This window comes from Brachycentrus maculatus, unplaced genomic scaffold (assembly GCF_059751285.1).
Source record: "Brachycentrus maculatus isolate JH-2025_06_01 unplaced genomic scaffold, ASM5975128v1 h1tg000061l, whole genome shotgun sequence".
Taxonomy (NCBI): domain Eukaryota; kingdom Metazoa; phylum Arthropoda; class Insecta; order Trichoptera; family Brachycentridae; genus Brachycentrus; species Brachycentrus maculatus.
Genome location: NW_028280815.1, coordinates 2,341,092 through 2,355,884, shown reverse-complemented (window position 1 = coordinate 2,355,884; position 14,793 = coordinate 2,341,092). Strand labels below are relative to the sequence as shown.

The 14,793-nt window shown below is 37.2% G+C and overlaps 1 protein-coding gene across 1 annotated transcript in view; it reads right to left on the bottom strand.

Annotated features, from left to right (window-relative positions):
- Positions 1 to 14,793, bottom strand: part of Mhcl (Myosin heavy chain-like) — a 186,636-nt gene that overhangs the window by 167,171 nt on the left and 4,672 nt on the right. The window contains exons 2-3 of the mRNA XM_088256444.1: positions 9,021 to 9,181; positions 3,560 to 4,684 (exon numbers count right to left, since the gene is read on the bottom strand). Coding sequence (XP_088112570.1) covers positions 3,560 to 4,684; positions 9,021 to 9,173 — 1,278 coding nt within the window. The 5' untranslated portion in view covers positions 9,174 to 9,181. The remainder of the gene's footprint in view (positions 1 to 3,559; positions 4,685 to 9,020; positions 9,182 to 14,793) is intronic.

The following is a 14,793-nucleotide window of genomic DNA, read 5'->3' as shown; positions in this document are numbered from 1 at the left end:
TTTAGGTGTGTCCAAATCCTTGTTCACAAGTCTGGGTTTCTCCGGAGAAGATTTTTTAAACCCTCATCCGCACCCGATAGTACATAGGGCACTGCATCATATAAACGCAGTGTTATCTTGATCGTTAACACGCAAAGGAAAGGTGATCACTCCCCGCATCAGGTGGCAGTCCGCGGTGACAAGTGAAAAAATCACTTATATTTATTTGGCTCCCCCCCTGGGAATCGAACCCGGGACCTTCAGTACGGTAGCCGAGCGTGCTAACCACGGAGGCGGATAAAATTTTATTTTTACTTGGTAAATACCACTATTTCTTAACGTTAAACGTTAAACGTTAAACGTTAAACGTTAAACGTTAAACGCCAACACTAAAATTTGTCAATTTTGAAATTCACAAAAAAAACTTATCGGTAATTTACGTATTTACGTGTGTTGAGATGGTTTGGACATGTAGAACGAATGAGTGAGGAAAGAACGGTAAAAGAAAGTTATGAGGCGAATGTTAGTGGGAAAAGAAGCAGAGGAAGACCGAGAAAAACATGGCACGATCAGGTATGCCAAATACTTGAAAGTGGTCAGGTTAAAAGTCTTAACAATCGGCGGGTATGTATGAGGAGATGCATGAACGTGGAAGAGGCGAAGAATGTTTGCAAGGACAGAGTGGTGTGGCGCTCTATTCTCTCTGCCTACCCCTGCGGTGAAGCGGCGTGATGGTTAGTTAGTTTTTTTTTATGTATTTAGATTATTTAATTTTTAGATTTAACGATGGGTTTCATAGTTAAAGCATTTTGAATATAGCTCTTGATTGAGGACACTGGTGCCCCCATGGCGCTGCGGTCCAACACAGGCGAGGTCACCGGTGCCCCCCATGGCGTTTAACGTGTTAAATCTATAGTGACACATGTTTCGATGCATCGAAACACGAGATCGAGACACAATAGATTTTAAGAAATAGTAATATTTACCATGAACCAATTTTTAAAAAAAAAAATTATGTATTAATTTTTAAATCAAACAGTTTTTTTTGAGTCTACTAAGTTGAATTTTATTTTTTAAAAAAAAAACACAAAAATTTATATCGTGACAATCGTTTCGCCTAGTTAAGGCATTTTCAAACCAATGTTCGTTTGAAAATGTCATAACTAGGCGAAACAATTGTTATAACATTAATTTTTATGTGTTTTTTTTTTAATATATACAACTAAGTAGACTCAAAAAAATCTGTGTTTAATTTAAAAATTAATACATAAATTAAAATGGAGTTCTACAAATTAAACGCCAAATCGATAAATAGATAATTTCTTTGCTAAATTTCTATTCAAATCAGTTGTAGAAACGCAAATGCGTGAATTGTCTTCATATCTTCACGAGTAATCTGCATAAGAATGCACCAGACAGCACATTGCACAGCCACGGAGAAACGTGAAACGTTAGCAGGAAAATTTGGCCATGTTACCGACTGTCAAGTATCAGAATACGATATGATCAGAAAGTTTGATTCGGAATTCGATGATATTGCATTTATGTGTGTGAGCCCGTATTACAAGACAAACGTTTTAAATCCATTTTTTAATCATTTTTTTGTTAATTAAGTTTGTCCGATGAGTAGTCCGGTATATGAATGATTTTTTAGAGAAATTTTAACATATCGATTGTTGATGTTCCTGTTCTTATATATATATTTTTTTGCCGTTTCTTGTTTTACATATTTTCTTAAATTTAATTATTTATTTACTATTGATTTGTTTTTCTACGTTATTTAGTGTCACATTTATTTATTATTTTAAATACAAAAATGATGACAGTTTACTTTTTGATATGTGTAAATATGGTATATGAATATGTGTGTGTTTATGTGCGTGCGTGCGTGCGTGCGTGCGTGCGTGCATGTGTGTGTGTGTATGTGCGTGCGTGTGTGTTTGTGTATGTGTTTAAACTGTCAAAATGTAAATTATGACATGTTAAATCGTAAAAAAATAAGTTTTTATCACAATTATTCTGTATGTGCGTGATCAATGATCTACGACTATTTAGTTGCCCTTTTTCGATCTCTGACCACTATAATATTATTCTCTCAATACATCGAACATTTACAGCCATCAAACCCAATGACAGATGACATCTGATATCAGCTGAATATCGTTTCAAAACAAACACATTGGAAGCCTATTTTGAGAATTGGCCCAATCCGAATATATCCGAACGTGTAAGCTTGTCTCGGCTGTTTTCATCTCGGCTGAATTATATTTGGTTTTGACAATATCACTGCTGTAAGTGTAACAGTGCTTCAAGGAGAACGTGAAAGTAATGTAGATTACATCAGATATTAAACGTCGACTATTTGCTATGGTGACGGCGACGATGAACTTAACCAGTGCCAACTAGACATCGTGTCAATACTATGTACCGAAAAACTGTTCCCATAACTTTGAACCCAATCAAAATAGTTAAGAGAACACTATTTTGAATTATTTAGAATCATTAAAGTCATTTTAACAATAAAATAAAAATGTTTTCCAAACGAAATTATTATTTTCAACATTCCAAGTCCCTAAAGAAGCAATTCTTCAACTGTGAAAGGGTGATAAATATTTAATTCTGAATTTCATCTTTGAGATTCCAAAATGCAATACCAAACACACATAAAATGTTGTGAATAAACTATAAGTACATTTGTCCTCAAAACCACGAGAAGCTTTAATTGTTTTTTTTTTTTTTTAATTAATCGAAAATGTTTATAATGAATGACATTTGTTTGACATGTTCAAGCATATAACTCACGTATTATAAATCACGAATTAGTGTTTTACCTACGAGTACGTAGCTACGAGCCTGAAAATCTAAGAAAAAAAATCAAATGGTAAAACTCAATTACATGATATTTTTCCATGACCGTAAAAAGAATTTAAAAAACACTTCCTTGAGGTCAATTTTAATGTTTGTTAGTATACGAGAACATGTAAACAAGGTTTACCGATAACAACTATTGGCAAGCTGCCAGATTCGAGTCCATGGCTTTAATTTAATAAAGAAGGCGCTGAATCGACCAAACCGATAGAGTCCCCGGAGCTAAAATTTGTTACGCTATTTTTGTGACTCGTTGATAGATACAAATACCCATTCACTTTATATGGTTTTTGAAAAAAAAACTATATAATGGTCAGCAGTGTCTTATATATATATATATATATATATATATATATATATATATATATATATATATATATATATATATATATATATATATATATATATATATATATATTTGTGTGTGTATTTAATTGATCCATTATAACTATTACTACGCATACTACCATTAGAATATGTTTATGTAAAAAAATACTATATAAAATCCTTCGTATATTAAAACTACAAAAAGTTCTACAAAATAAACACAAATTTAATTAATATATGCCAAATTAATCCTAAAAAGGAGGGATGGATATAGAAAAAACAACACAATTATGTGGAACTAAATAGCTACTATAAAGTGAAATTTATCACGATGTTCGATGACCTTCGAAGAAGGCGCAAGAAAAAGAGTGTGATGACGTCTTACCTTGACGGTGACGTGGTCGTGGCTGCCCTTGATCATCTCGATGATCTCATCCCTGGACTTGTCGTCGACGCACACCCCGTTGACCTCCAGGAGTCTGTCTCCCGGTAGCAACCCTGTCTCGTGTCCCTGGCCGGCCGTCCCGGGCTCCGCGAATATCACGGCCTTCATCTTCACGCCGTCCTTCTCGTCGTCCGAGCAGTTGACTCCTTCCACCGCCTGCCTCTCGACCACCATGGCGCGGCGCAGGCTGAAGCCGAAATCACTCCTAGGCGCCTTCTGCCTCTGGATGGTCAGCACCCGCGGCGGAGGAAGGCTGGCTGGCACTATATCTGGCAGAGGAAGATCCACTCCATCCAAGTAGTTGGAGAACTGGTGGAACCCGTCCGAATCTCCCGTGGGAGACATCGAGAACGGAGGCGTGGCGAACGAAGAATTGGAAGTCGTATCGGTCAAAGTGTCCGCACTCGGAGATGGCGATGTGGCGCAAGCTGGATTACCATTTTCTTTGTACTGGTCATGAGATGTTATCGTTATAGGAGGCGGTGATCCATAATTGTTATAATACCCCGGTTTGATGCTTCCATCCACCGGGCTATGTATCACTTTCTTCGTGAAATTTTGAGAGTTCGGGTCATCCGAAACTCCGTTACGCATAGGAAGATTCTGGTACGATATAACTTCGTTCCTCATCGTGTTATGAATGAGGTTACTATCTTGTCCGTTTTGAACAAAATCAGCCTGATCAGTAGACGAATGTCCATTATTTTGAGGGGACGCGTTCAAAGCTCTAGGACCTTTTAGAATCCCTCTCTTCGGTGGTCTGGGCGGTAGTGGGGGCAGGTTCGGCGGCTGCTTGGCGACGCCGTTGGGGTTGTTGAGCGAGTTGAGCGACGCCTCCGAGCTGTCGGACTGCAGCAGCGACTCGCGCCAGACGACGGAGGAGGCCTTGAGCTCGGACAGGATGATGTGGTTGTTGTCCTCGGTCTCCGCGACCAGCGGGTAGTTGGAGTAGTTGGCGTCCCGGTCCAGCTCTGCGAAGAACGACGCGCTGTAGTCCGCCGTGATGCCGGAGGGGAGTTTCTCCTTCTCTTTTCGCCTGCCCCTGAGTTTCAGGGACCTTCGGACCTGGATCAATGAAAAAGCCACATTAAAATCGAAACAACACATTACAAAAATATCAATGACACATTATTTCATACATTGGACTACAATACAATGTGAAGTCTCGGGCTTAATTCCTGAAAAGCTAGACATAAAAATTGTTTGATCGGGTACAACGTTTTGAGTGTGTCCAAATACTTGTTCACAAATCTGGATTATCTCCAATTAGGAGTTATTGTTTTACATTATTTTTGGACATCTCAACATAGATGAAGAAGAATATAGAAGCTTGGGAGTATGTCTAGAAGTTTCAAGAATTTCAATAATGTAATTGTCGGCCATGGGCAGAGTTGGTGAATGTTACACGTGTGTAAAGTGATCACTTAAACTAGCCTATGACGGTCGTAAACCCTGTAAATGTCCAGACTTCCTTATTCTTCTTCATCTATGTTGAGATGTCAAAAAATAATGAATCGGTAGACATTAAAATCGGCACTCGCTTTTTGCGACCATTCCATTCCCTCACATTCCATTCCCTCATCGTGTACTAACTGCACACTACAGTTGACTTGATGAAGGAACGGTAATTCCGAATCTAGTCCTCGTTAAGTGAAGTTTATATACACAAAAAAGTTAACTTAAAACGATTGAACGATTAATGATAAAGATGGTTCTATACGTTTTATCCATACTATCATAAGTATGGCAAAATTTTAATAATTATTTTTCAATACAAACTATATAAAGTGATCACTTAAACCAGCTTACGAAAGATCTAACGCCCTAAAATGCCCAGATTTTCACATTTCTTTCCCTAAAACTTATTTATCTACATTAAGATATCTGTAAGATTATGTTACTTTTTCCGATGTTTCTCTAAAATGAATGTAGCGAACATAAGATGAGATGTTTTCATATTACCGAAAATTTCGCAATCGCAATTTCAAGGCGAAACAGCTATTAATAGAAGAAACTGCAATCGGCAACCATTTATCATTTATCGCGAACGTGCAGACATTTTGTTTTGAGCAAATCCGCGACAAGTCAAGGTTTGCGAATGTTACCGAAATCGGAACGAGATCCATAATAGTGTTTGGGCAATGACTATCCAAGAGCCGGTTCCTAACTCGCAAATCGAATATTATAATAGCAGTCTGTGGTCTTAGCGATGGAATGAAACCGCACACTTCCTCGTTAGCGACCACACATGCGATAATATGCAGCCAGAAGCATTGATAAGAGGCCTCTCCTGATCCCCACTCGGCGTCCTTACAGAACTCCTCATAGCACAGGACTTCAGTATATAAATCCAAAGATTCCTCAAGGTTAAGTGCAATGAAAGTTATGTTTTGAATATTGAAAGCATTAACTTTGTGGATCATATTGATATATTATTTTGAGAAATAAAAAGACTTTGTTTTTTGATCCACTAACATTTTTATTAACCAACTAGTTTCAGCAACAACCTGTTGCCCTCTTCAGGGTTTAGTCAGTCATAAATTTAACCCTGAAGAGGGCAACAGGTTGTTGCCGAAACTAGTTGGTTGTTAATAAAAATGTAAGTGGAAAACACAAGTTAAACTTTACTGTTAAAATTTACAAGTTAAACTTTACTGAAGGGTAGAGTTTTGTCCGCCTCCATCGCCGAATGCATTGAAACACGTGTCACAGTCGATTTAATTAATAAATAACGAAGTCGATGAAGTTTAAAAATATAACACAATGTATTAAAAATAAATATCAAGCCACTTATTGAACTTTTTACTGTGCAACAGATCTTTTTAGGTAAAACCTGAAGGTTTTTTTTCCATTTGAAACATATTAAGTATATTTAAAAAAATAAATAAACAACACCTTTTCTTCAAAATGCAAAAACAACATTTTCTGCCCTGTAGCGGGTAAATATTAAGTTATAAATAAGATCAAGGAACATAGACATCAACAAATAGAGCCTCCGATAATTTAGCAATATTACCAATATTAAAATAAGTGCATCGTTTCTGTGACGTCATTCATTACCAACTTACGAAAACAGCGTATTTACGAAGGCGAATATTCCACAAAAAAAATTACGAATGAAAATATTGATTATATCGGCTGTTATAAACACTTCACGAGTCTAATACAATCCTTTATAGGTTGAGTATGTTAAAATAGATAATGATACATTCTTGAATCCACAGTACCTAATCTGGCCGGATTTACAAACTTTTCTTAATGTTTCGAAGATTGCGTGGAAAATGAAAGAATCAGATCAAATCGCAACAATAGAAAGGAAGTCGACATTTAAGTTGTTAGGTATTAATAGCGGTTCGCTAATTAAGATGCGGTCATTAGGAGGATTGTGTGAAAACGGTTAGTTGGTCGTGTGAGAAATGGAGGTGTACCAACACTTGGAGATATGGTATGAACAAGACAAGAAAATAGCGCTCACTCCTTTCAAGAACGTCATAAATCAAAAATCGTCAATTTTCAGTGGTGCATGTTTTCGGAATGCCCAGAAAATGTACTATATCCCAGCAAAAGAGGCATATTTTTAACTTGATATTTACCCGCTACAGGGCAGAAAGTGTTGTTTTTGCATTTTGAAGAAAAGGTATTGTTTAAAATTTTTTTTATATTCTAAATATTTTTCAAATGGAGAAAAAACCTTCAGGTTTTACCTAAAAAGATCTGTTGCACAGTAAAAAGTTCAGTAAGTGGCTTGATATTTATTTTTAATACATTGTATTATATTTTTAAACTTTAAAAACGTTCTCCTGAAAACTCAAGTTTCTTGATTTATGACGTTCTTGAAAGGAGTGAGCGACATGTAATAAAATGTATAAATAAATCTTTATATTTCAAGGTCGATGAAAAAAATCACGATGTTAGCATAGATTTAGAATGCAATATTGCATGCATGACTATTAAAATAACACGTTCGCTGATTTTTGGCGATGTTTCGATTTTTGATTTTTTTCGTTGAAAATAAATGTTGAAAACAACCACACTACTCAAATTATGACCTGTCATAGGCCGGTTAAGTGACCTACATGGTCCTGATGATTTTGATTGGTCCCATTTCCTGCGAAAAACATTCAAGAAAAGATCTACAGACAGCTTAAGAGAGGCTATGAGAGGTCATAAGCTCAGACTTCCATATTCTTCTTCATCTATGTTGAGATAATTAAAAAAAAACTCTTTTAAGTGGAGAAAACCCAGATTTATAAACAAGTATTTGGACACACTCAAAATTTGGTAGGTTTATTTTTATTTGTTCATTTGGCATTTACCTTGTGGAAGGACATGATATTCATGTAAACGCGATTAGTTTCGAAAACTACAGATGTTTTCATCAGCTGATGAAAATACAAACAGTTTGTATTTTCACCTTTTCAGAACAACTGTAGTTCTAGAAACTATTCGTGTTTACATTAAATAACTAAAAAAAATGATCCTATACCATGGTAGTAAACAACGGAGTCCTGGTTCCGACCCTAGTGTATGGAAGTGAAACATGGAGTTGGCAAAAGAAGGATGAAAGTAGACTGAATGCAGTCGAAATGCGATCTCTCAGAAGAATGTGTGATAAAATGTATGATAGATGTTCGAATAGTGAAATAAGGAAGGAATGCCAAGCTGAGACACAAACATTATCGATAAAATTAAGAAAGGTGTGTTGAGATGGTTTGGACATGTGGAACGAATGAGTGAGGAAAGAACGGTAAAACAAATTTATGAGGCGAATGTAATTGGAAAGATGAGCAGAGAAAGACCGAGAAAAACTAGGCACGATCAGGTATGCCAAATACTTGAAAGCGGTCATGTTATGAGTCGAAACAATCGGCGGGTATGTATGAGGAGATGCATGAACGTGGAAGAGGCGAAGAATGTTTGCAAAGACAGAGTGGTGTGGCGTTCTATTCTCTCTGCCTGCCCCTGCGGCTAAGCGGCGTGATGGTTAGTTAGTTATATCATGATATTTAATTTTCATTTTTGATGATCAATTATAACGATAAACAGATGTTTGTATAATAAAATAAAATAAATAATTTTCTCATCAAAGATGAAGAAGAATATGGAAGTCTGGGCATTTACGGGGCTGACGACCGTCATAGGCTGGTTTAAGTGATCACTTTACACACGTGCAACATTCACAAATTCTACCCATTATTGACAACCACACTATTAAAATTCTTAGAAGTTCTATATATATGAACAAATTTTGAAACATTATTCTTGAATCACTAGAACTTCACTAGAGACATCTATTGGTGAGATGAACGTGAAAAAGTTGAACAAGTATTTGGACACACTCAAAATGTTGTAAAATAAATGAATAATTCAATGAAATCATTTAAGAGTGGATTTCTCTTACCTCGTCTATCCGGAGCAGTTCCTCGGCGGACATTGATCCTCTGTCTCTCTTCATTTTATCCTTCCTCTCTTTCTTCTCTTTCTTCCTCCTCTCCTTGTCCTCCTCCTCCCCGCCCCCCACCACGACCCCCGCCTTCTTCATGAAGTTGAACATGTCTGTATCTGGAAAAAAAATCGATTTGAAAAATGGCGAATGTTCCGTTCATCTATTTTATGGAAAATTTCACAGATGTCGGTAGTGATGGCGATTCCTGCGAAAAGGAATATATGCCAGTTTTTGTTTTGCGATTTTATTTTTATTTTATTTATTTGGAAATTTTACAGTTACCAGTTACCTAAATACATTTACCATAATGAGTAATAAAAAAACAGGTGTTTCTAACATTCCATATGTTATGTATATCTACTCGTATATATGCAAAAATTGCTGAAGCCTTTTTTGTAAGCGAACAATCATCGCCTCTTTCGCATTCATGCATCTCTCCATACACACCCGCCGATTATTCCGACTCCTGATCTGAAGTATTCGAAATACTTGATCGTGCCAACTTTTCCTCGGTCTTCCTCCGCTTCTATTACCAACCACATTCGCTACCTAAGACAGCGTCAGCATAGATTGTTTCACATTCCTATACACAGGACCAACCTGCCGATGGTTATGCCTGTAGGAAGAGCTACCGCTATGTTGAACAATATCACATTGGATATTGATCTGTTCCATGTGTCCGAAGGAGTTTTCCGAAGCGGGATTCTTCTACACATTTAACAAGAGTCTTCTTGCTTACTTTTTAATTTGTTTTTTCAATGTATACGCCTTAAATGTTAGTTTGTAATGTATTTATTAATTATTGAATAAATATAATTGAATCGAATTCGCCTCATAAAAATATTTAAACATTATTTTTCGCACGTTGTCACTTTTCGAAGTACAACGTCGAAACATGACTAATGGGCACCTTCCCCGCCAGTGAAACAATGACAAACCGGCCAATTAAGATTAACCATTCGGTCACGTGTTCCCGGCCGTGATGACGTATTACCCAACCTGCCCGCAGGTCGAGACACGCCAGTCGTGACCTGCTCATGATCATGTTATATGCCAGGCCAACTCACCCTGCCGGCTACCGACTACCAGATAACACGTGTCAGTTTTTCGCGTGTTTACCGTTGCCTTTAAAACGTGACCTTGCGACGAAAAGTCTACACAAATGGCGCGTGCAGCACTGCACACGCGATAGAAATGAAACTTCTTAAAAAATAAAGAATAAGAGAGATTTGGTGCTTACACCAAAAAATATTTAGAAAGAAAGAGAGATCATCTCAAAATAAATACAACAATATAAAATTTTCAATATAAATGTTGTGCTTATTCAATATTTATACTGTCATTGATTAGTGCTTCAATTGGTAATAATGGTCATTCAGAGGCGTGCCTTCCATAGACAGAAAAGCAGTACCTATCCTAACCCCGTGACAATTAAAAACGCAGCCAGTACCTAGCTTACTATACTACCTACCCCTAATGAATTCTCTGTGCACGCCACTGCCGATATTAATGGTTTGTGATAACTAAAATATGAAATCTTTAATTTATGATTATTTTATTTATGATATATGTCCGTCTCCGTAGTGTAGCCGAGGGGCTACCGTACTGGAGGTCCCGGATTCGATTCCTAGGGGTAGTCAAATAAATATATGCGATTTTTCACTCTAATATTTATTCAATATTACCCTGGACTGGTACCTGAAGCGGAGGGCTTATCACCTTTCCTTCATGTGATAACACTGCGTTTACATGGGAAAATTATAAGCATCGTATGAAGTATGAATTCGAGTTATTACGTTATTTACGCCGACTTCCGCGTTTACCGAATGCCGGCTTACCGTCAGTGGGTACGGGTGAACTTCGTGGCATCGTGGGTAAGGTATACCGAGAAAATGCCGCTTGTGAAAAGGAAATGAATTGCCAACACCAGAGTGAAAAGGTTACGAAACGCGCACTCAAACTTTTCCTACGCGGGCACCGCCGAGAAAGCTACAAAGTCAAAATACTCCAGGTTCAAGCTGGCTATGCACGGGATAGCCACACCGTGACTGGACATTGGAGGCTTCCAGCTACGTTCCAGGATCCGATACAGAAGCTCTGGTCTTCCCGTCGGACCTTGACAATGTGAAAATGAGACATCTCGGCTAAATTGGGTGAGATGAGCTGATTTAACAGATTTTTTACATCAAATTAGACGTTATAAAAACCAAATTGGACGTTTATAAACCAAATTAGACGCCTTAAGGTGGTGACTGACCGGAAGCATTTCGTCGTAACGTAACACGTTACGATGCGAGCATTCGTATAGTCAGTACAGCGAACTGAGTGCTCCATCCAAAGTCGGATGCTCGCCGCGAATGTTACGTTACGACGAAATGTGGAGGTCAATCCCCACATTTACAAATTAAATTGGAAATTTACAAACCATTTTGAATATAACAAATTAAATTTGACGTTTTATAAAACAAATTGGACTTTTTATTGCATTTTATAAAAAAGAGACCCTAAAAATTACAAAAAAATTAAAGATTGTTTTAAAAAATATATAGTATTTACATAGTTGTATTTTTTTTTAATAAACTTATGATTTAAGGTAGTATTGAAAGTCTTGTCTGAAAACTTAAGTACGCATCGCGAGCACAGACTGTGACAGCCAGAGACGTGCATTCCACATAGGCAGAAAACCAGTGCATACCCTGGTTTACACGCGTTCCATATAGAAACACGATCAGTGCCTACTAGCCTTATCCCAACTTGTCTTGTCTTTGCGCTATTCCGTGTCTGTCTGCTGTGCTGGTCGGAGGAGGCGTCTGTGTACCGGCCAATGTCGGGTCGGATTCGGATCTAGCTGACTAACTGAACTGATTAATTACTAATCCCTTTCACTGCCTACACTGGGGTAATCCTATAAAAATTGGTGGTGGATTTACAAACTTGTATTTATTTAGATTGACACAGACAGGGATATTGCCAGCTTTTTAAAGTAAAATCGGGATACAATTTTGTTTCACATTTCCAATAAAAACATAGTTTAAAAAAATTGCTTTGCAAGAGGCGGTCTGTCAGGAAGCCTATATGCCTCTGTATAAGATCCGGGAATGCGGTGGGACAGCTTTCAATAATATCCTTACCCAACCCTACTGCCTTCCCTAATTAAAAACTCTGCGCACACCACTGACGACAGCGCGCCGCGCAGGCTTGCCAACTTGTGACAGTTCTCAATTAAAACACCACCTGTGTGACATCCGAGGCACGGGACCCTCCCGCGCCACACTTCGAGTGTCGCAGGCCAATGGGCACGTTGCAGACCATTTAGAAATCGCAAGTGCGCCGTGTAGAACAGTCTATTGACTGCGAGACAGTTAATTCTATATAACAGCGTAACATAATAGCATGTTATATCTAGGAGGCAGCTATTACCTACCCAGCGTGGCAGCAATCACTGCCAACACTAGCAACACTCTCACACACCTTCTATACAACATTCTTCAGCAGGTGAAATAATACAAATACATAAATAAATAAACAAAAATAGAAAAATATAGAAAAACAGGGATGAAAGTAGACTAAATGCACTCGAAATGCGATCCCATAGACGAATGTGCGGCAAAAAGATGTATGATGTTCAATTATGAAATAAGTAAAGATTGCAATACTGAGATAAGTATTATCGGTAAAATAAAGAGAGGTTGATTGAATTAAGGTGTGTTGAGATGGTTTCAACATGCGGAATGAACAAGTCAGGAAAGAACGGTAAAACAAATGTATAAGGCGAACGTAATTGCAAATAGGACCAAAGGAAGGCCGAAGAAAACTTGACAAGATCGAGCATGTCAAATACTTGAAAGCTGTCAATTCAGGAGTCGGAATAATCGGCTGCTGTGTATGAGGAGATGCATGAATGTGGAAGGGGCGAAGAATATTTGCAAAGACAAAAAGATGTGGCGTTTCTCTGCCTACCCCTGCGAGAAAGCGGCGTGATGGTAAGTTAGTTATATATTCAAGCCCTCTCCAAGCACAAGAGCTTAGTTCTACGTTATCAATTTTAAGTTTGTAAAAGTAGGAATGTGTAGTGAATTAATTGAATCATTAAAAAAGAATGTCCGCCTTTTTGTCCGCCTCCGTAGTGTAATGGTCAGCACGCTCGGCTACCGTTCTGGAGGTCCCGGGTTCGATTCCCAAGGGGGGTAAAATAAATATAAGTGATTTTTTTTTTCACTGTCATATTTATTCAATATTACCCTGGACTGGTACCTGAAGCGGAGGGCTGATCACCTTTCCTTTATGTGTAAACGATCAAGATAACACTGCGTTTATATGACGCAGTGCCCTATGCACCATTGGGGTGCGGATAAGGGTTTTATTTTTATATATTTTATTAAAAAAGAAACTTTTGTAACCATATTAAATAAATAAATAAAATTATAATATTGAAACCGATAAAAAGCAACGATTACTTATAGATTTTTATCATGAGTTCTTTTATGTACCATATATATTTTTAAATTCATGTGATACTTAATTTTTTTAAATAATTAGATGAAAATTGTAAAATGAATAACAATTATTGATTGATATTGCTGTATTTTTTAACATTTTTTTTAATCCGGCAACTATTCTACATCTCGTGTACATCACTAGTTTCGCTATGAACGGTCGGCCTTATCTTATTTTATACATACATAATAAAATAAATAAAAATACTCATACAGCGATCATTATCGATTGTTTCAGCGTTAATACGAGTTATCTCATTTTTACAAATTGTTTATACTTTATACCATACAAGCGCGGGTGGGAGGGGCTCAATTAGCCATCGGGTATTACTTATCTGGCAAAAGTGTTGCCAATATAAATATGCAACATAATGTGTATTATGTTGGCGAAAAATTCGGTGTCGCAATCCGACAAGGATGTCGCTAACATGCAGGGTAGCCAAAACGTGGCATAAATGGACACATTTGCGAACTGTTGAAAAAAGTTTAAATTAAAACTAGACCCACACGATCACCACATTTCATTGAAGTTAGCTGTAGCATACTTTTCATAACAAAACATTAGTCAGAAATAAAAATAAAAAAGGTACATAAATAGTAATAAATGGATTTACACACTATTTTAAGAACAATAATTAGCATTAAAACCATTTTAAACTAAATATTAACAGAGAAACCCCAGATTTGTGAACAAGTATTTGGGCGCACTCAAAATGTTGTGGATAAAAATGACTGGTCACATAATAAGCTGCATACAAAAAAAAATTATCACGTTTTCAGGCGTTTCGCAGGATGTGAAAATAATCCGAGGTTTGGATCTTGCAAAGGGTCTCTGCTAAATAAAAGCTTTCTCAATTCAACAAAGATGACTGTTGTGAACTCATATGTACTGTGTCATAAGATAAATGATTTAAAGGGTGATTTTTAAGTATTTTGTTTTTGGTAACACTGATTTTGACAGCTCACGAACGTTTCGTGTTTTGTGTCCACGTCAAACATATTCAGTTTGGTCTATAATTTAACCACGAATCGTCTTACAAACGAACAAAGCTTGAAAATCATTGAATTTTACTATCAAAATGCGTGCTCTGTTAAGAAAATTCATCGCGCGCTTCTTCCATTTTATGGTCAGTTTGATCGACCCACTGAAGCGGCTATTCGGGCCATTGTGACTAAATTTCGCACCAAATTTACATTGTTGGACATTAAACCACCAACACGCTTTTTTGTGG